Here is a 23,052-nt window from a genome sequence, read left to right as displayed (position 1 = left end):
AAAGATTTATATTTATTCATCGTGGGCAATACTTCACCTCAATGAGTTGAAGAGTCCTATGAAAATGCCAAAATCTTTCAAGGATTGGTAGACACTCGAGCCTTGAAGCAAGACCCAACATACAAAGTACTAACAAGATTTACAAATAATTGACCTTTGATGCATCTAAGAATATCAAAATTACCAACATGTCAAAATAAGAGGAACCCACTCTTCAATGAGGGAGGCCATACATGAGTAATTACAGCAACCTTGAACATGCCAAGTCAAAGGCAAGATATCACATATAGCCTAAAGTGACAAGGATATACACGACACATCACTAGGAAGCTTATTAGTGAGGACAAACATCAGTAAGTGGTCTACACTATTGTGTTCTGCCTTTCCAAAATGCTTTGTTGCCAACATTCACATCTAAGTGTGACTCAACTCATACGTACATGCTATGTCAACGCAAGTACCTCTATCACACCAGACCTCAGCTACTCAAAAGATAGAATCATAAACGCAACGTAGATGCTTGACAGCATAGTAGAAAGCGCAAACTAACGGACATAAACATGGTTTATCAAATGCCAACAGATTATGACTGGAAAAGAAACCAAACTTGCAAACAATCGATAGTATACAATCTATACATCACGAGGTGCCATCTGGAATGTACACCAAACCGCCCCCGCCCCGGTTTAAAAAACCACCCACCCAAAAAAAAGTGCAAACACCAAAACGATTACTAACATGTTAAAACATTTGCATTTAATAGTGTCAGTCATTCAAGGGACAACTGCCTTGTTTACATAGCTATCGGCCCCGTTCTCAATTTTCCAATACATGAATCTAACCTTCATTCTGTTTTCAAAATAATGAGATATCATGACTGCAGGCACATGTACTACGTGCTGCATTTATCATTCAGTAACCATCTTTTTAGAGACTATTTTCCAAACTCTATTAAGCTTATATCCAAGAGCCCAAGAGTCCTTGCCTAAGGCTCCTTTCTGCTTCCATTAAGTAATTTCTTTCTGCAGGGGGTCACTCCAATGACATGAATTTACTTACATTTGTAGCCAAAGCATGCATTCTGACACATGCACAGCACAAAAAGACAGAAAGCCATATCAATATCTATAGAAAAGCCCGGGAGATCTACGTGACCTGAAAGGAGTTACATCATGCTTATCTTATACCCAAGAGTCAAAATGAAAAGTGAAAATACTGTAAGCTGCACTGAAATACTGAAGCTAAAGCTAATCCAAATGCAGTGACCTAAAACACTCCAATCATCCAAAGGAGTTGTCATCCAAATATCCCAGTGCCTGCATCTGTACATCTAGTGCTGACTAGGATTCACATGTTTTAATTGAGCTCTCATTTTATCCACACTATCATGGAAACGCAACATAAGCCCCGATGACACATGAAGCACATCAAACAAAAGGAAACCCCCAAATGCAAAGCAGAGTTTTCTACATGCTATGCAAGCCACAAGGACAAAGGAAGCACATAAAACAAAAGGAAACCCCCAAACACAAAGGAGAGTTTTCTACATGCTGCTATAGCATAGCATAGAGCACATCTTGTCCTTCAAAAAACGACAAAAAAGAACCCTTTTAGCAGCACATCGATCATGGGGAATGAAAACATCTATTGATTCATCCTTTAAATGGTCTCTCTGTCTTCTGAATTTCACAGCACAAGACCATAAAGACTTGTGAACATATTACCAATACAAACTGTACATGACCATAAGCTTAATATGCGCAACCTAAACAAAGAAATGCAATACTGTCTTCTCATCCCGATGGAAGGTAGCCTTTCAACTGTGAACCCTCTTCCAGGATGGAATGCTGCTCTCAATCTAATGGCCAGTTGAAGATGTCCACCGTAGTAAAGTTGTAGCCTGCAGCAATTGCCCAGTACTACAATCGAATCTTTGGAGGTTCATAAGGTATCCATTTCACAACAAAATCAGCTGGAGGTTGAAATTCCTCCAACCAGGCAAGGACCTGTTCGTTGGCATCTTTGTCCGTAAGAACACCTGCTCATTAAAAAACCAAAAGCCTGATGATCATAAAGATCTTGATGTGCTGAGTGCAACACAATGTCGAGAAATTTTCAAACATTAAAGAGAAATGAAACAATATTTTCACTGCAGCTGCATTATCACTCTAATTTTAAGTATACTTATCAACTATCTCCAATAAGTTTCTACCTGAGTATGGATAATCACGGTAATAGGTACAATTCCTGTCTTGTTTCTCGGAGTATGGAGGAGCAAGTATATCAAGAACAGCACAAGATGTTACCCCTGTGAAGGCATGTATATTTCCTCCACTCGCAGGGTATAATATAGATGGTTCACAAGGTGCAGAAAAAACCTGGTCTACAACCAATCTTGCGACCCTAGCTGCAAAATGGAAGAAGTCTTAAAGCAAATAGAAGAGATGTTCCTTCAAACTTGAAAAGAAAGCTTTATCATGAGCCTTACACTGCTGTTGCGTGGTCCCAGTGCTTTGCATAGAAGGATCTACCCAGTCGTAAGCTTTCACATGCATAGAGCCATAAAGAAGTTTGCTTAGGACAACCATGCCAGGATGGTTATGAAGAGGAATGACTGCTGAGGTTGGGAGACAAAAGATACCCATCTGCAATTGCAAAAAAAAACTTGTAAATAAGCACTATCAGACATTATGTATAATCACAGACTAATAATCTCCAAGACCAGGACAATGCATGTATCCTCAAGTTATTCACCATCTTTGATTTACAGATTGCATGCTTACTGAAAAACTCTCGCATTCATGAATGTGCAGATAGGAAATTGGTGGTGCCCACCGAGCCACCATGGATGATTGTAGGCCCTTCCAACCACTTAACATCCCAAAATAGCCAAAGCCACGATCTTGTTGGATGAGAGTTTCTTCGTTCAAACCAAGTTCTGAAAGGGTGATCAAATCTGCATCCACAATGTTACAAGGCAGATGATTAAGATCTCTGAGTTATAGAATGGCCATGAGCTACACCACAGCTGAAGTATGAAACTGATCAGGATGCAATGGCATATATCTTATGTATAGTTTTGGTTACAAAACACTGAAAATTTGTATATTTGCGTTAATAGGGACTTGGATGTTCTGCAAAAAATCATACATCAGTTATCAGAAAAAAAGGGAAAGTTCTTGTCAACTCTTACAAGAGCAGGCAAATACGAGCTGCCTACCACACCCAACCCCCCAAGTCATTGCTGCTGCCACCACAGCTACTGCCTCACTCCTCCCTCACCACCACACTCCTCCCTTGCCACTTCTGTTGTCACCACCTCTTCCCTTGTCGCCTGCCCAGCCCACTGTCAGAGCCAGCTCTGCCCACCCCCTTGTTCTATCCACCCAGCTCCTGCCCGCTGCCAGAAGCCTCCTCTTCCGTCCTGCTCTCACACTACCACTGCAGCCTGTCTGCCCCTCCCCCAAGTCAGCCACTGCTGCCACCTTCATGCCCATGTACCTACAGTGACAGTCTGTCATGCCCTTCCCTCCACCTGTTTATTCCCCTTTCCTGCTGCCACTGCCACCTGTCAAGAAATGACTGAGCAACCAGAGAAACAGTAGGGTTTAAAGGGAGAAACACAGTGTGTACAGAAAACACTGAGAGGAGAAAAGGAGAGAAACTCAGATGAATGAATGAAATAATGAAGTGAATCTGATACAAGGGTGCCGTAGGATGAAGGATGCCCTGGAGCAGGGAGACTGCCGAAGAAGCCTCTAAGTTTGCAAACACAGGGATGATGAGGTGTTGCCTGGAGCAGGGAGCCTGCCATCGAAGAGAAGCCTCTGAATCCGTAACACAGGGATGATGATGATTGGTAATGCCTGGAGCAAGGAGACTGCCATCGGAGGATGAGGAGCCTTTGAGTCTACAAACACAGCCTGAAGACTGAAGCCAACTGTGCTGGAGAGTGACGCCGGAGGTGAAGAGTCAGAAGCTGAAAATGCAAATGTCGCAAGCTCTGATGCTGATGCCTGGTGGAGGAGGAGTTTGTCAGTAGTGAAGCAGATCCCAAATGCAGCAAATGCAAATGGGTGAAGCTAACTGCCAGTCACAAGGTGCAAGGGCTAGTCATCTATCACCAAGTGATGAAGGAGCCAGCCAAACAGCCAAACGCAAACTCATGAAGCCACCTAGAGGAGGAGGAGCTATCGCCAACTGTCAAAAGCCAACACCAGGAGGAGAAGTGTTGTCACCCACTATGTAGGGATATCGCCAACTAAGAAGGAAGCCACTGCTACCATAAACGCAGATCTGGGAAGGAGATGACTAACGCCTGGCAGCACAACAAATGGAGATGGTGGACAAAGGAGAGAGACCTCATGAAAAGAAGTGGGTGTGGTGAGATGCTAAAAATGGGGGATGTGCTGTATATATATAGGCACGAACAGTCTCAAGTCTTGCCCATTGAAGTCTCTCGAGTGGCACTCCAACTCTCTTAGAAAGCCCTAGAAAGCCCTTTTTGGGGCTAGAAACTAAAACCAAAAATGGGAATGAAGAAGGGAGACTGGACAGAATGATGTGGTTTCTCAACACCCCCTCTCAAGCCCAAAAAGCAGCACAAAAGAAGAGTGAGGTGAAGAGAATAAGATCCACTCTGTAATCCAAGAATGCCACCTAAAAAGAGACCTAGAAGATAGTCAGGACACCAAATGAGCAATAGAACCTAAAATACAACCTCGGGTGAGAAGCCACTAGCTCCGTTATGTTGGGTTTTACTCATGCCTACGCTCACATAGGAGTGTTGATGATCTACAGTAGGACATTGGGGCACCTTTTACTCTCCGTAAGAGAGGTTTTTCCCCATAGTCATATTACTCTTTATTTGTGTATTTATGTTACACAGTTTGGTCACTTACACAACCCTAAAGTCAAGGGTTGTACTTTGTACCTTGTGTAACACACTTTCAATCATTCAAGTCGTGCACAGACCGCACTCTCACTCTCTCTACTTTCGACATACTATTAATGGCCACTTGCTGAATGAAGTGCACTTAGATGATGGCTCAACAGTCAATTTGATGATAGAGCAAACGATGCAAGAATTAGGGTTGAAGAATCTAGAACCTACCCATATAGTTTTACGTGTGGCTAATCAAAGGAAAGTGATTCCTTTGGGGTTACTTCGAAATGTGAAATCTGTAATTTCTGGCCTAGAATTTCATGTGAATTACTTAGTAGTTCGCTCATTGTCAAATCTCTCTTCATATTCTATGTTGATGAGTCGACCTTGGTAGAGTTTACCTTCCAATCATCGCCATCCATACTCTAACTAGAATGATCGGATTTTGTTTCGGCTAGTTAATCCTAGGTCTACCCCGCAGGGGAAGCGTCCTGTCATTACCCATGGAGGACCAACCTGAATATTCCTAATTGACCTAATAGTCACCTATGAACAACTAGCTCACATCTGGAGGTGTTCTTTGAGAGGCTTCTTGTCTAGAAGAAGCAACTACCATTACCCTTGGTTCATGGAGTACAACGCTTTTTTCTAGTAGAAAACTAAGGATTTATGAAATCCCTTGCAATGCTCTGACACAGCCGTCATACCTTTCCCCTAAGATAATTTATAGTTCACGTTATGAGAGCAAACTTTAGGTAAGTCAGCGAATCGGCCCTTCTATGATGTGTTGATACTGCCATCTCCGATCCATCAAGTGGTATCAAAGCTCAAGGTCCTTGCAACTCCCTCGCTAGGTCAACACCCTATCCACCAGCTGCAGCAGCAGCCACTACCCATCCAGCACCTCCACGTTTGGCTTGTCAACCCAGCTGGACGGCCACTCCACCAGCTGCAACACAAGCTGCCTTGTTCAGGTAGCTGCCGCTGCCACCGCCGCCACCACCCTGACCTGTCGCCTGCAGTACAATTGCCACCAACCTATTCAGGCTGCATCACCTGTCTATCCCAACAGCCACCGCCGCTACCTCCCTGTTCAATTGCCTACCCACCGCCTGGGCCGCCAACTCCGCCAGCCTATCCAAGCCGCCACCTGGTCCAAGCACCCATAGCTCGTGCTCAATCACCTACCCACTGCCTGGGCTGCCAACCTATCCAAGCCACTGCCTGGTCCAAGCACCCACAACTCGTGCTCAGCTCATCCTTGGCTCATTCTCAGCCGAGGCAGGTATATCTTATCATTTTATTCAAAATATCAAAGCCGTGGCAAGGGGCTTTTACATGGAAAGGTCTATTTCTGCTACAGCAAGTGCTTTCATGCAAAAATTGCAGAAATTTGTTGGAATTTGGGTCAGAATGTTTGGTAGACATTGGCATATGTACTAAAGTTTCAGTCTGAAGTTGACTGAAATCGTGCACATTAGACAGTCAAATTTTGGGGCTTTTGTGTCTTTAGTGCTGCTGAGCACTGTTCTTGCATTGGACAGCGTGCTACTTGCTAAAATCTGCAAAAATTTCAGCACATTGAGTTAGTAGTGGTCAAGTGTGACACGGTTTAGTTGATTACAGCTTGGCATTTGCTGTGATTTCTGGAAATTTACAGATTTCCAGGTCAGGCCAGCTCTTGTTATTGCTCTTGTGCCTTTTGGAAGAGTGACATTTATCATGGCAAATCAAGGACAAAGTGATGTATTCACTTATGTATCTAAAGTAGATTGGATGGCAATAACTATTCTCTATGGTCCTTCATGATGAAGTATATACTTGTTGCAAAAAATATTTAGCATTATGTCAATGTCTAATGCTCAGATGATCTCTACTACTTTGAATTCTTTGCCACCTTCTTATTTGGCCTTTCACATGGCATTGAATCTCACAATGAGAATTTCTCTGCAGCCACTTACCTTTCTTCAATTGGTTAGTTTGTTGTTGGAAGAAGAGAAGACAAGGAAGAATAGTGGGGTGGATTATGCAAGGTTGTCCACGTCCGATGGACGGGTTGACTCGTCCGACCCGTCCAATCCCGTCCGCATACCTGTCCGGTTCGTTTCCCGCCAGAGTTGCCTGATTGCACCCTGTCCGCCGACCTTGTACTCCTGACAGTCGACCGTTATGCGGGCACCGGGTCCCAAACGCCTGGACCTTGCGATGAGCAAACGATCACTTTTTTTACCATTTTCAAGCCCCGCAACCCTTTTTTTCTTTTCTTTCTTGAATCTTCTCTATTCTTCTTTTCTTTCTCTCTATTCTTTTCTTTCTTTCTTATCTTTCTTTTCATTCTCTCTATCTTTTATTTCTCTCACACAAAGACTCAAGAGAAAAGATTAAATATTAAAGTTTTAAACTAACAAATTCACCCTCCTTTTCTATAAAAACCTCCCCTCCCCCGCCATCTTATTCATCCTTTCAAGTTCTCCCTTTAAAATTATACGTATTTTTTCTTTCATCGGATGTAGGTCCAAGATTTATTAGTCTGATTAGTATCGTACTAGCATCAAACTATACTAATCGGACGCCATCGGACATGACAACCCAAGGTGGATGTTGTAGCCTTTGAACAGGCTTTTATGGCAAGACAAAAGGGCAAGGGCAATCAATCCAGGAATGCTCTGCAGAGTTTTGGAAACTTAGGAACTTCACAAAACAAGCAGGGGACATGCAAGCCAAGAAGGTGCCATTATTGTAAAAAGCCAGATCATTACATCACAGAAGCAAGAAACGCATTGCCAGGGAGAAAAATGAGTAGTCTGGGATGTCTGTTTCAAATGCTACTGCTGTTGCTACAAAGTCCACACCGTTTGTCATTGCCAATTACACAAACATTTTAGCTGATATTCTTAGCTGATCTTTAAATTAGTCATCAAATTTCTCTTCCTCTTGCTAGTCATCACCTTCAAGAGACCTAGAAGGACCCACCTCTTGTCCAATTCCCTCATTCTCAACTTGCTGCCCATGCTGCGTGCCTTGTCCAAGATCAAGCATTGTATTTTCCCCAACACTTTGTGAATTTTCAAAATTAGAGGCATCATCTCTACTTGATCCCATCTCACTGTCTACAGACATTCTTGCTGTAATGCTCGCTTGAATACAATTTCAACACTAAAGCAAAGCTTCTAACCTTCAATCACATGCCTCCAGTAATAGAACCATCTAACCAACCTCATTCCTTAAAGAGGATGATAATGACCTGATTTAATAGTAATTACAACAAGCATAAAATTCACATAAAATGAAAATGCAAATGTTACCACTTTAATCTTGGACAATGAACAACTTGTTAGTCCCAAAATTAATGCCCCTTCTAGTATTTCTTTAACTTTTATTGCAAATAGATAGAGTACAACTAAGATCCTCTGACCTCCTCCGCTAATCCAAGTGCCAATTGCTGTCAAAACTAACCACCAAGCCTCCAAACCAATTTGCTTCTTGCTTTGCTCAGGGATTATAGCCTTCACCCTGCTCCTTGAAAGACAAATCCAACCCCAAATATGATATTGGTCGGCTGGCCTCTTGAGTCTCCCTAAAATTCCTAAATTTCAGCTATTGAAATTCAAGCCCTAGGCCTTTAATTTTGAGCACGCATCCCGAGGTGGCTATTAAATTCTTGTTTTTGCTATAAATTAGGATTCACAACAAAGATTTTTCAATATCTTCATCTTTGATGACTCAAATAGCTAGATTCTACTAAAATAACTTAAGAGATAGCCAGGGGATGAGAGAGAATGCGATAGAGAGAAATTTCAGAGTTTCATCATGAGAAATGCTAAAAAACCGCTATTGTCCTGCTCAAACAACCATGAAAGCCACCATGTATAGCTTAGAACTACCAAAAAGACTATTGCCTCCTCCTGAATGCTGTCACCTATACCAAAAGCACCTTGGGCTGCTATCACCTACTATAGGAATGGTCCTTGGTAGCTACAAATCACATCAACAACATCTCCTTGCTCTGTAAAAATCTCTCTCACACAATGGCTGAAATAGACTTCCACTAGCCTCTCAAAACGTTTTTTCCACTTGCATGGGCAAGTTTTGCCAAGGGGCAACCTTCTAATCCCATTTTTCAGCATTATCAACTTATTAAATTAATTTTCAAAATATTATTTAAAAAGTTAATTTAATAATTATTCTAGTTCCCAGACAAATAATCCCACCAATCAATAATTAAATTGGCTACGTCAATTTGCCTCTAATATCACCACTGACATTAGTGGCCAATAAATTGATTTAGCCCCAAATCTGACACTAGGTACCACCTAGTACCTATTAGACATCACTTATTACAATTTTTACCTTTGGTATCAACTAATATTTCAAGGTCCTGGGTCCCACACTGTGAAATAATTAACTTACACCTCGCATGTGCAAGTCACATTAGCACATTTCATTAACTTTTAATCAAGTGCTAAGCAAAGCAATAAAAATTCACATCCTCGTGATAGATAGTGACAATGTGTGAGCTCAACGAAAGAGTATACTTGCTTAATTGGAAAAGAAAGATGAAAGTACAACTAAGGCTTAGATCTATAGTTGACCTAATCACATTTCCACCGACTAACTAGAGTTAGGTTTATTTACTCTAGAGCCTAGCATCACTACTTTAATAAGTGTCCACACCACAAATTACATTGGGCACTGCACAAAATTAACAAATTCTAACACCCTCCTACATAGCCAATGTGACAAAGTACAAGGAAGATCAATCACCCAACAGTAGTGAGTTCAAGGACTTTCAAACGACTTCAGCCTTATCACATGGTAACGCTTTGGTAAAAATGTATGTAGCATTTCTCTATGTAGGAACATACATCAAGCTGATCTTTCCTACATAATATCTTTTTGTGACATATTGATAGTAAACCTCGATGTGTTTTGTACAAGCATGAAACAACGGATTTCGTGCTATTACAATAGCACTCTAACTATCAAAAAATGGGTCTAAGACCCTCCAATGAGATCTATAGATCAACCGACCATATGCACATCCATACATATTCAACTATTGCTATGAAAGCTACCTTGTACTCGATCTCATTGTTGGGTGTAAAGGCCCTTACGCTACCCTTATGTATATTAGTTTACACATGTGAACTCACCCTTGCGAGTGTAAGTATATTGTACCCTAAGTATAAATGCATTCTTTTATTCTTGTGTGTACCACACTAGTACACACCTATCGGTCGATTCTCACTCACTCACTGTTCACTCAACCACTGCTGCACCTTGATCGACGCACATACTCTGTTTTGCTTCTGCTTGTACTCTTCAAATTGGTATCAAAGCACGAGAATCGATGCAGACAATCGTGACCCGTACCAAGCATGCAACAAGTGTCAACATCAGGTGCAAGTCTGATGGGCACTCGATAGATTTGACAGACTATTGACATCTAATCTACTGCAAACGAACATGCAGCAAGCGACCACCTCAGACAGGTTGGACAAGCCATGGGCGCACACGTGACAGGTAGGTCGAGTAGCAAGCGATATGCACTGGAGTGGTAGAAGGCAGAAGGTCAAGTCAACGTCTCACGAGCGACTAGATTGCACGCGCCAGACAGATGGTGACATGCCAAGACTACAAGCAACGGGTCACGCAACACGTGACGGGCCAAAACAATCAATGTTTTGACCTTTTTTTATTTATTTAATTTTTTGAAGAGTCGTGTTCCTTATTTTACTAGGTGTTCACACGCGCAAGTACAAAATGCAAATCTGTACGAATTTACGCTTGAAATTTGGGGCTTTTTTCAAATTTGGTACCAGATACGCATAACAGTGATTGTTGACCCATAAATTGCAAACATTGGGTGCACATGCCTCGAAAATTTTGGAGCTTTTCACATATAAGTGAAATTTTGTTCGTTTGAGCCAATTTCATTGAAACTTGTGCACTCTTAGATCCTAAAATTTAGGGCTTTTGTAGAATTTGTAAAATTTCTGTAACATTTGCTTGTATTTGATGCTCGAGAAGATGTATTGATACAATTGGGACAAATTCACTATAAAAATTTTGGGCCTTTTCACATCAATGACGCACCTTGAGTCAATTTGAGCCTTGACAATGAAATTTGCAATAAATTCACTACTGAGTAGGAGAAATTTAAACTTGGGATGTTTCAAATGTTGTAAAAGAGCAGCTTCTCTTGGCACATGTATTGCTGAATGCTCATTACAGTACTTGGGTTATTGCGTTTGGGTATCATGGTGATGTATTACTAAAGTAGAAGCTATCATTCATGCAAATGTATCAGATTTAATTTTTGTACCTGCTGTAATCAATACTTGAGATTGAAATTGCAATAAAACATCTACTTCTTGGACATCTTGGAAGTACTAGTGTGTGTACTTGCTGTTACACTCAGCAACTTTGCTAATTGGCTGAAAATATTCAGCACTTTATTGCAATTTTAATTGCTGAAGATGGCTGGCAATGCATCTACATCTAACACAGAATCTATTTGAGATTCATAAACTCAATGGCAATGGCTTTGATCTTTGGAAAGATCATATGCAAGGTATACTCTTTCTGAAGGATTGTGATGATGCCTTGGCAGAACATAAGCCTGTTGCTTTGTCAAATAAGGATTAGGCTAAAATGAATAAAAATGCCATTACTTACATTAAAATGGTTGTCACAGATAATATCTTGGTTGATATCAAGGGACTTGCTACTACCTATGCAGTTTGGAAGAAACTCAAGGCTACGTATAAGAATACAACTCCTCTCAATCAAGTAGATCTCATGCGAAAGTTTGTCAACTTGAAGCTTGATGAGTCTAAGCCTACCTCGGAGCATTTGAATGCTTTCATTGGTATTTTGAGTCAATTACAAGATGCAGGCTTGCCAACTTTTGATCCTAAATTGAGGGCTATCTTCTTGCTCATGACTTTGCTCGACTCATGGCAAGCACTAGTTGTATCATTGAGCAACAACCCCAACTTGACATTTGATGTGTGCATGGTTCTATTCTCAATGAAGATTAGACACAAGACAAGTGTAAAAAACAATGGATCACTCTAAAATGTAAGAGGAAGAACTTAAAAAATATCAAATGCTGCAAATAAGAACAAAAATCACAACAAAAGCAAGGAAAAACAGCAAGATGTCACTTGTTATCAATGTGGTCGCAAAGGGCATAAAAAGCTCGATTGCGGGAACTTTAAAAAGGAACAAGAATGCAAGAATCGTGCTAATGCAAAATGCAAAAAGAATGAAAAGGATGGTAGCTCTACCCCTAAAGAAACAGAAAAAGTAAATGTGATATCTAGTGTTGTTATTGAAGAGATAGAAGAAGATAAAGATGTTGATTTGCTGGTTGCATCTTCAAATCCACATGATATAACAATGGAGGACATGTATATCACTAAAAGGGATGTGATAGATGCTTTGTTGTCGGCTCATGATGGTTTGTCACAATCGTGGATTGTTGACAGTGGTACTTCATTTCATGTAACTCCATCTTTAGAGTGATTTTCTTCTTATGCAAAAGGTAATTTTGAAAAAGTCTATCTAGGCAACAACCATGTATGTGATATTGAAAGAATGGGCACCATACACCTGGCTCTTGAAAATTGTCAAGAATCCATCCTTCATGATGTTAGGTATGTACTTAGCATCAAGAAGAGTTTGCATTTTGTTGGGCAACTAGACAACAAAGGTTACTTCACTACTTTTAGTGGTGGAATATGGAAGATACAAAAAGGGTCTATGCTAGTCACTAGAGGTGATAAAAAAGAGACTCTATATTATCTCTACTACAAGGCACTTCCTAGAAAGTTTGTTGCAGTTGTTGAAGTGCAGTCACACATGGAGTTATAACACAAGCGTCTTGGACACATGAGCCAAAAGGGTTTGCAGGCACTTTTTTCACTTGGAAGAGTTGATGTGAAAAACTCAAAACTTGACTTTTATGATAACTGTGAGAAAATATGTAAAGAGTCCATACTCTCATGGAGCCTTTAGGAAGGCATGTATCTTGGATTTAATCCATCTTGATGTATGCACCATGGCAATAAAAACTCATTGTGGTTTTCATTATTTTGTGTCTTTTATTGATGACCATTCTAGATTTACTTGCTTAAGCAAAAAAGTGAGACATTGGAAGTGTTAAATGGCGGAGAGTCAGAAAACTCAAAATCGATGGAAAGCACGAGTGTCGTTCTCCTCCCAGCCACGCCTAGATAAGTGCTGGCCCTCAACCTGATCCCTTTGCCAGCCGTCAACTTCCTGGAGTCCTACTATTCTTGGACTCCCTTACTCTCTAGGCTCCCCTTAACCCCGTTCGGGCGCCCAAGAGCCCGGACGGTCATTCTCGTGCATGTTCCCCTAAATTTACCTTAATGTGACATTAAATATCACTTTTAATGTCACATTCCACATTTATGACCTTAATGTGACATTAAATATCACATTTAATGTCACATTTCCTTCCCCTTAAGAATCGGTTTCGTCCTCGAAAACGATACTTGGAAGGTCTAACTGTAAATCGGGAAACCTTTTCTTTAAAGTACTTACTCGCTCCCATGTTGAGCTTTCTTCTGAACAATCTTTTCACTTAACCAAACATTCTTGATAAATAGTATTCCTCGTTCGCCTATTACGAATATTTAATATTTTTTCTGGTTCATGTGGATCAGATTGGTCATAGAATAACTCCTCAATATCATCATTTAAGATTAGATTATCCAAATCACCCAGCTTCTTCCTTAATTTGCTTACATGAAAAACTGGATGTATTTTACTGCCAGCAGGTAATTGGAGCTTGTAAGTCAATTCTCCCACCCTTTTAAGTATTATGAAAGGACCACAATACCTTGGTGAAAGCTTTGGACAATGTCTCTTTTTCATAGTTTTAGTTTGTTCAGGCACCTTAAGATAGACCAATTCTCCTTCTTCAAAGGAGATGTCTCTTCGGTGAGGATCTGCATATGCTCTAGCTCGATTTTGAGCTTTTTTAATATTTTCTTGAGCAAATTTTAACATACTATTCATATCCTCCAAAAAGTTTTTAGCTGCCTGAACCTTTTCCTTATGCAGTCCTACTGCAAAAGGAGCTCTGGGCTGAAACCCATACATCAACATAAATGGACTATATCCAGTGGAAGAGTGCTTGGCACTGTTATATGCAAACTCTGCTATCGGTAAATACTCTTCCCAATTAGTTTGCCTTTTACTTACATATGCCCTAAGCATATCTTCAAGAATTTGGTTAACCCTTTCAGTTTGCCCATCTGTTTGCGGGTGATCTGCCGTACTGATGCTAAGTTTAGTATCCAATTTCCTAAATACCGCACGCCAAAAATGGCTATCAAATTTTCTATCCTGATCAGAAACTATATTTCCCGGAAGGCCATACAATCGGTATATGTTCTCTACGAACAATCTAGCCAATTCTGGTGTTTTAACATCAGTCGAAGTTGGAATGAACCTAGCCATTTTGATTAACCTATCCACAATTACCCACACAGAGTCGTGCCCCCTCTGTGTTCTAGGTGGAGCAACAATAAAGTCCATGGAGATACTCTCCCATTTTCCCGAAGGAATTTCTAATGGATGGAGAAGTCCTCCCATTTTTAATTTTTCAGCTTTATTAACTTGGCATTTATTACATTTGACCACAGTCAAGGACGTCCTTATTCATTCTAGGCCAATAGAACTGCCTTTTAATAAGACTATAAGTCTTATTAACTCCTGGATGTCCCGCACTAGGGGTATCATGACACTCAAAGAGTATCTGGCGCCTTATTTCTATATCTTTCGGGACACATACCCTACCCTTGTAGAGTAAATAACCATTATCAATGGTAAAATTCTTCCACTTGAATCCAATTTGAGCAACCCCTGATGCTCCATTTCCTTGTTGAACATCCTCAGATATTCCTTCCTCAGTAGAAGCACTTTCATTTGGATCCCCATTTTTTATTGCTTCCCATATGTTGGAATATGCCGGATCAACCTGGCATTTCCCTTTTAAAGATTCAAGCAAGTTGGAAGTGAACTGAGTAAAACTCAATTCATTAATGATGGGCATTCTGCTGAGTGCATCAGCTACTATATTATACTTTCCTTTTCTATATCTTATCTCATAATCGAACTCTTGGAGGAGTTCGGCCCATCTGGCCTTACGCCCGTGTAAATCTGGTTGATCATTAAGCCACTTAATGCTTTCATGATCCGATAAAATCAAAAGTTTGGCACCATACAAATAGTGCCTCCATTTCTTCATTGCATGTACTATTGTATACAGCTCCCTCTCATACACAGAATAATTCTGTTTTGCACGATCTAATTTCTTGCTTTCAAAAGCAACTGGTCGACCTTCTTGTAATAAGACCGCGCCTATTGCCTTATCACTGGCATCAGCTTCAACCACAAATGGTTTGTTGGGATCCACTATTAATAATACTGGAGCTGTAGCAATAGCTACCTTAAGTTTTTGAAAACTTTCATTTTGATCTGCTCCCCAATTAAAACTTTTCCCTTTCCCTTTAAGTTGGTCTGTCATTGGAACAGCTATTTTGGCATAATCTCGAATGAATCTACGATAAAATCCAGATAAACCTAGAAAGATCTGCAGCTCTTCCAGGTTCCGTGGAGGTGGCCATTCAATAATTGCCCTTACTTTTTCTGGATCCATGTTGATTCCCTCTTTCGAGATTATATGCCCTAAATATTTGACCTCTTGTGCAAAGAATTCACATTTAGTTTTCTTCGCATAAAGGGAATGTGTTCTTAGCAGTTGGAATACTAATTGTAAGTGTTCCAAATGTTCTTCTCTTGATTTACTAAAGATCAAGATTTCATCCAAAAAGACTACTACAAAATGTCCTAGATAGAGCCGTAAAACACTATTCATTAGCTTCATAAAGGTAGCTGGTGCATTAGTGAGGCCAAAAGGCATCACCAAAAAATCATAATGCCCATATCTAGTACGAAATGCCGTCTTGGAAACATCTTGTGCCTTAATTCTTATTTGATGATAACCTGATCTTAAGTCTATCTTTGTGAAGAATTTTGCCCCTTGCAATTGATCAAAAAGATATTCCATTCTGGGCATAGGAAATTTATTCTTCACCGTTATTTTATTAAGTGCTCTATAGTCAACACAAAGTCGCATAGAACCATCTTTTTTCTTGACCAATAAAATTGGTGAAGCCCAAGGTGAATTACTAGGTTGAATAAATGCTTTATCCAGGTAATCCTTAATTTGTCTTTCAACTTCTTGATGCTGTGTTTCACTTAAACCTATATGGTGGTTTTGAAATTGGGTGTGTATCCTTATTTATATCAATTGGGTAATTTATATCACCCCTATCTGGTGGAAGGCCACTTGGTAAATCAGAAGGAAACACATCTTTAAAATCATCTAACAAACTGTTCAATTCATTATTAACATTCAACTCACAAACATAATAAAATTGTTGCTTTATATTACAGAAAGTAAAAGTATTCTGTACAGGAAGAGACCATAACATATATACCTCACAAACTTCCTTCTTTATCAGTTTCTGAACTTCAGTAGAACACAGCAAAGGATTATCAGATACTTCATGTTCACCTTGAATGACAAAAGTCTTACCATCCCTTTCAAATTCCAGTGTATTATGGTGATAGCTACGTTTTAAGGATGGTTCCAATCCCCATAGCCACTCTCTCTCTAGAGCAATATCAGCTCTTTCCATGTTCATTATTTGGAAATCAAGCTTATCTTTATATCCTTGAATTTCAATTTCCAGATTGGATACCATTGTATCCCATATTTTATTGTCTTGGCCTTGCATCATACGAACAACATATTGATGCTCACTAGTTTGTTGGGGAAGTTTCAATTTTTTGACAAGTGCATAATTTATAAAATTATGTGTGGCAGAGTCATCAATCATGACTCTAACCCGTTTTCCAGCTATCAATCCATGTACTCTAAGTAAATCATGTGGCCCAAAAGTAGGCTGCCACATAGAAGTTGACATACAACACTTATGTTGTACATCCATGTGCAAGACCTCTAAAGATTTATACTTTTCATGGCCCTTTAATTCTAAGGTCTGCACTACATGGATTTGTTTTTCTTTTCCCTTGCCCTTGTCCTTATCTTTTCCTTTATCTTCCCCCTTTTTCTTTTGAGGGCAATTCCAAGCCGCATGGTTAGGGGATAGGCAATTAAAACACAATTTTTCTTTTTTGGCCTTATTAAAGTCATCAGGACTTAACTTTGGCCTCATATATGGTTTCTTTTCAAAAGGTTGTTTTCTACCCTTTAAAAATTGCATTTTCCTTTTAAATTTGCCCACAAATTTTGAGGTTTCTAATTCCTTAGACTTGGGCTCCGTATCAGTGGGACTAGTAAGTGTACCTGGACGCATACTATCTTCATAGATTAATGCAAATTTAATTGCCTCTTCAAGCGTCTTAGGTAAACTCCGTTTTACTTCCTTTTTACAGGCTTTATCCAGTCCCCTAATGAATCCTCTTGTTTTTTGGAATTCATCAATTCCTTCCAATTTGAGGATTATCTCACGATATTCCTCCAGATATGTCAGCAGGGGTCTTCCCTTTTGTCTGACATAATCCCAATCTTCCCAATTTCTTTCCATTTCATTTTCAGAAAGAAATTCTTTTAAAAAGACGGATTCAAATTGAGCCCAAGTTTCAGGTATTTTATTCACCTCCTTTAAGGTTCGCCACCACTTATATGCTTTGGGTCCTAAAGTTAAACTGGCCTCCAGTGCTTGGAGATGTGGTGGGGTATTTTTTAATTTATGTAAATCTTCCCATTTTTGGAGGAAATTAAAGATTGTATCTTTATTCCTATCTTTTTCCTCCCCGTAAAATTGAGGTGGTTTCATATCCTTTAAAACCGGATTATCCCTCAATTTATGGTAAGTTTGGGGTTCCTTAGAATCTCGCATAGTCACATCTAAATCTTTCGATGAAGATGGGACATCCGAGATTTCTATCTTATTTTTATCTCTTTCCAACAATAAAGTTAATTGAGATTTTATTTCAGTAAGTGTTTGGGTTAAAAATTCCATTTGAACCCCCTGAGTTTGCACACGAGCAGAAAGATCATCAAATTGCTCTCGCGTGGCAAAAAATTCTTCCCATTGTTCTTCTTGTATGTCTCATTCATGGGGATCTACGATAGGTTGATCCCTGGAACTAGAACTTTCCATTACCCTTTCTTTCCCTTTTTCTGCCATTAATACACTGGAATTGGAAAGCAAAAATAAGAAATTTGTATACAAGTAAAGTACTTCCCTGATTTTTAATGGCAGGCTGTGGCTTCAGTTGTGTATGACATTCTTCTGTCCCTCTCACAGCAGTCGCAGTTCTATCCGTCTCAGGAGCAGTCGGATTTACCCGTCAACAGCAATCATGACAGAATCACGTTTTTTCATGACCCACGTCTGATGCTGGCGGCTCCACGCCTGATCTGGTCCTTGCCTGGTCTGGTCCTCACGTCCTTGCCTGGTCTGGTCCTCACGACCCACGTTTTTTTTTTTCTTTTACTGCCCGTAACGTAAGATGTGTCACTTACGTGACGTGGCGCTGCACTTCTTTTTGTTTTCCTTCACGGCGCGTTCCGACGGCCCGTCCCGTCTCGTTTTCAGCGATGTGACGTGGTGCCTCTCCTCCTCATTTTTTTCTTCTCGGCCCGTCGCCTAGTGCTCACGCGACGTTACAAAGATTGACGGCCTGACTGGCGGCTGACAACTTGACAGATTTCTGACAGTTTAACGGATCTGATCGTTGAACCATAGGCTCTGATACCAATGTTAAATGGCGGAGAGTCAGAAAACTCAAAATCGATGGAAAGCACGAGTGTCGTTCTCCTCCTAGCCACGCCTAGATAAGTGCTAGCCCTCAACATGATCCCTTTGCCAGCCGTCAACTTCCTGGAGTCCTACTATTCCTGGACTCCCTTACTCTCTAGGCTCCCCTTAACCCCGTTCGGGCGCCCAAGAGCCCGGACGGTCATTCTCGTGCATGTTCCCCTAAATTTACCTTAATGTAACATTAAATATCACTTTTAATGTCACATTCCACATTTATAACCTTAATGTGACATTAAATATCACTTTTAATGTCACATTAATGTCACAGGAAGGCTTTAAAAGGTTTTATGCATTTGTTAGTACTCAAAAGGATTTAAAATTAAAATGCATAAGAACAGACAACGGGGGAGAGTATGTATCTAAAGATTTCAGTAAGCTTTGTGATGTCAATGGGATTACACGGGAGCTTACAGCTCCTTATCATCCGTCATCTAATGGTGTGGTTGAGCAAATGAATCGCACATTATGTGAGAAGATTTGGTGCATGCTGTCCACACTTAATTTCCCCCAATCACTTTGGGAAGAGGCACTTAAAACCACAGTACATATTTGCCCGATCTCCACATCGTGCACTTGAAAGTGGCATCCCTAAAGAGGTTTGGTCTAGCAAATCTGCTTTATATGACCACTTAAGGATCTTTGGGTGCAAATGCTATGTACATGTACCTGCTGATAGCAGAACCAAACTTGACATGAAATCTCATAGAGGCATCTTCATGGGTTATGGAGATGAAGGTGAAATGAGCTATAGAGTTTGGGTTCCAAGCATGAAAAAGGTGCTACGTAACCGGGATGTGGTATTTAATGAGTCAAAGCTGTTAAAAAATGTCACATCTAATGACTAAGACAAAAAAAAAGTGAAATTTCAGCATGATCCGCCACTTGGACAACCATCAGCCACTGAAAATTCAACTCCATTTGAGCATATCATCATTGAGCCTAATGAAATGGATAGCAAGGGGATGCTGAAAACCAGCTTGGGCAACCAAATCAGCATGCTGAAAATGAATTACAGCAACCTGAAAATGTATTATAGCAACTTGGACATGCAGTTCAGCAACCAAATAATGAGGTCATTGGCATTCCTTTGGATGTGGATCCATTGCATGATAACACAAATCATTGGATAAGAAGGTCTACACATGTCAGAAGTCCTATACAACGGTTTGATCCCTCTTTGAACTACATTTTTCTCACAGACGAAGGTGAACCCCTTACGTATAAAGAGGCATTATCATGTGAGTTAAAGAAAAAGTGGGAGCTAGCTATGCAGGAAGAAATGAAGTTTTTTGTTTTTGTTTTTTGAGCCGGGTGATACTTGGGATTTGGTTCCATTACCCAAATATAGGAAAGCTATTCCTAACAAACGGATCTATAAAATCAAATGTGAGGGTGGCAAACCCAAATACAAAGCCAGGCTTGCAGCTAAGGGCTATACACAAAAAGAGGGTATTGACTTTCAAGAAGTCTTTTTTCCTGTTGTCAAAATGACCACTCTTCAAGTATTGTTTGCCATTGTAGTATCTATGGATCTTGAACCGGATCAGATGGATGTTAGACTTGCATTCCTGCATGGTGATTTGAAAAAAGAGTTGTAGCAGCCAGAAGGCTTTGTTATACAAGGAAAGGAGCATTTGGTGTGTAAGCTTGGTTTGAAATAAGCTCCTAGACAATGGTATAAAAAGTTTAATGCCTTCATGCTCTCACATGGGTTTAAAAGAAGTAATGCAAATCAATACTTATATATCAAGAAGGCTGATGATGGAAGCCTTATTATACTTGTGTTTATGTGGATGATATGCTTATTGCCGGTAAGCATAAAAGCCAAGTTAATTCATTGAGAAAACAGTTGAATGCAGCCTTTTCCATGAAGGACTTGGGTCCAACTAAACACATTTTGGACATGCGTGTAACGAGAAATTGAGATCGGCAGCTCTTGTTTCTCTCACAAGAAAAGTACATAACAAAGTACTTGATCGTTTTTCTATGGTTGATGCTAAGCCACTTGGTGTTCCTTTACCACCATATCTTAAGCTAAGCAAAGCATATTGCCGAAAAGATGATAAGGCAGCCAGCTCTATGAAGGGTGTTCCTCATGCTTCAGCTTGTGGTTCACTTATGTATGCTATGATTGCCACTAGACCTGACATTGCTCGTGCAGTGGAAGTTGTGAGCATATTTATGTCAAATCTTGGCAAAGCCCATTGGGAAGCAGTGAAATGCATCTTAGGGTACCTTAAGGGCACACAAAGAAAATGTATTTGCTATGGAAAGGGTACATTAGATCTCCAAGGATATTGCGATGCAGACATGGCAAGTGACTTGGATACTCACAGTCTACTAATGGGTACTTTTTTTTCTTGACTGGTGGGGTAGTTTCTTAGTGCTCTAGATTGCAAAAGATAGTAGAACTTTCTACCACTGGGGCTGAAAATATTTCAGCCATTGAAGCTTTAAAAGAAGTTGTTTGGCTTGGTCGTTTAGTCAAGGATTTTGGACTGCCCACCAAAACACCTATACTTGGATGTGATAGCCAGTGTCATATGCCTCGCTAAGAATGCCATGTTTCATGTACGTACCAAACATATTGATGTTAGGTATCATTTCATCAGACAGGTTCTTGATGATGGTCTAGTCACACTAACTAAGATCAAAACACAGGATAACCCTACAGATGTTCTAACTAAAAGTCTTGTAAAGGCTCAACATGAGCATTGCATTATTCGACTAGTGGAAGTTGGTTAAAGGTTCGCTTAGGACCTTTAAGTGGAAGGTTTTTGGGTGTAAAGGCCCTTACGCCACCCTCGTATATATATTCCTTTACACATGTGAACTCACCTTTGCGGATGTAAGGGTATTGTATCCTAAGTATAAATACTTTATTTTATCCTGTGTGTATACCACACTCGTACACACCTATCGGTCGACTCTTACTCTCACTCACTCACTGTTCACCCAACCACTGCTACACCTCGATCGACGCACATACTCTATTTTTCTTCCACTCGTACTCTTCACCCATGAGACAAGGTAGCCACTGTAGGTTGTTTCTTGCTAGGCCATGAAATGCATGAACTGCCCGAAAAGAAATAATGTTCACTAGTAGACTATCAAGTGTTTGAGTCACCAATCCAATTTGAATCGTTGTAAGCCTGTAGTTGCAAGTCTCCCCCCTGGAAAATAGTAATACATATGCCTAAGTACCTTGCAAATAGCAAAAGATCTACTTAACACCTTGTCAATGTACAATTCGCGTTGTATTATTGGTCAACAATTGGTTTGTCAACTTAATTTCTCTAAATCAAGGGCTTAGTCTGAGATATATTTCTTTATAGGTGAGCCAGCCACAAAACAATGAAGTTCTTATTTTTAATCATCGACTTCTCGACTTGATATATAAATTCAAAATAGCAACTTCATTACCACCTTGCGTTCAGTCTTGGAGCTCTTTAACATGCACTAATTTTGTAATTCTTGCCATCAAATCAAGCATACAACTCTAGATTAGCACAACATATGGCGCTTGACTTGATGAGGTATAGTGATATCTCAAAGCATCCCAAAATTGATCTCTCTTTCTTCGTCTAGTTTCTTGTTTGACTCAAATGCATGAAGATTTCACTCATGGAATGCAATTTTACTTTTGCCAAATAATGGATGTCAAAATTGATGTTTGCCCAAGCTTGTAATCCAAGCATGAAGTGGGTTGTTTCCTTTTAGATTGTCTATGAATTGGCCATTCCAATGATACGAAGCTGGTCAAGAGTTTCAACTTTGGTTCAAGCATTATGAATAATGCTTTTTAGACGTGTTTTTTTTATAGCTAATCAAGAATCAATGCTTGCTATGAAGCTATGCTGCTAAAACAAGTGTTGTAAAAGGATGTGCATCAAAGTCTGCCATGCCACCTACTTGTGATTTTTCTCTCTCTTTTCTCTTAACCTCTTTTCCGATACCTTTGTGCTCCTGTACTTGCTCACCTGATATACTGCAAATTGTATGTCATGACATGTGTTGCAAAGGTAAATAAGACAGCCAATAGCCTAGCTGTAAATTGCAACATCACACATTTCACTACCATCATGCATGGATAGCTTCAGCCTTGGCTCCACCAAAGAGCTCATAGGTTTACAGTCTTGCCCGTTAAACCTATGCAAAAGTTTGTCCATATATTATGACTTTGACATGATGATACCGTGCTAATTTAAAGTGAATTGGATCCCCAAATAATAGTGCAAGCAGCCCATATCTGACATAGCAAAAGCATGTTTC

The 23,052-nt window shown here is 40.1% G+C and overlaps 1 protein-coding gene across 2 annotated transcripts in view; it reads right to left on the bottom strand.

Annotated features, from left to right (window-relative positions):
- Nucleotides 1-1,628: 1,628 nt before the first annotated feature.
- Nucleotides 1,629-23,052, bottom strand: part of LOC148038915 (plant cysteine oxidase 4-like) — a 54,800-nt gene continuing 33,376 nt past the window's right edge. For both annotated transcript variants that reach the window (XM_087674801.1, XM_087674802.1), the window contains exons 2-5: nt 2,784-2,956; nt 2,489-2,645; nt 2,213-2,407; nt 1,629-2,038 (exon numbers count right to left, since the gene is read on the bottom strand). In XM_087674801.1, the coding sequence (XP_087530927.1) occupies nt 1,920-2,038; nt 2,213-2,407; nt 2,489-2,645; nt 2,784-2,956 (644 nt within the window). In that variant the 3' untranslated portion in view covers nt 1,629-1,919. The remainder of the gene's footprint in view (nt 2,039-2,212; nt 2,408-2,488; nt 2,646-2,783; nt 2,957-23,052) is intronic.

Source organism: Lygodium microphyllum, chromosome 3, assembly GCF_053477565.2.
Source record: "Lygodium microphyllum isolate KBCC chromosome 3, Lygodium_microphyllum_v1.1.10, whole genome shotgun sequence".
Taxonomy (NCBI): Eukaryota; Viridiplantae; Streptophyta; class Polypodiopsida; order Schizaeales; family Lygodiaceae; genus Lygodium; species Lygodium microphyllum.
This window is presented reverse-complemented; position numbering and strand designations above follow the sequence as displayed.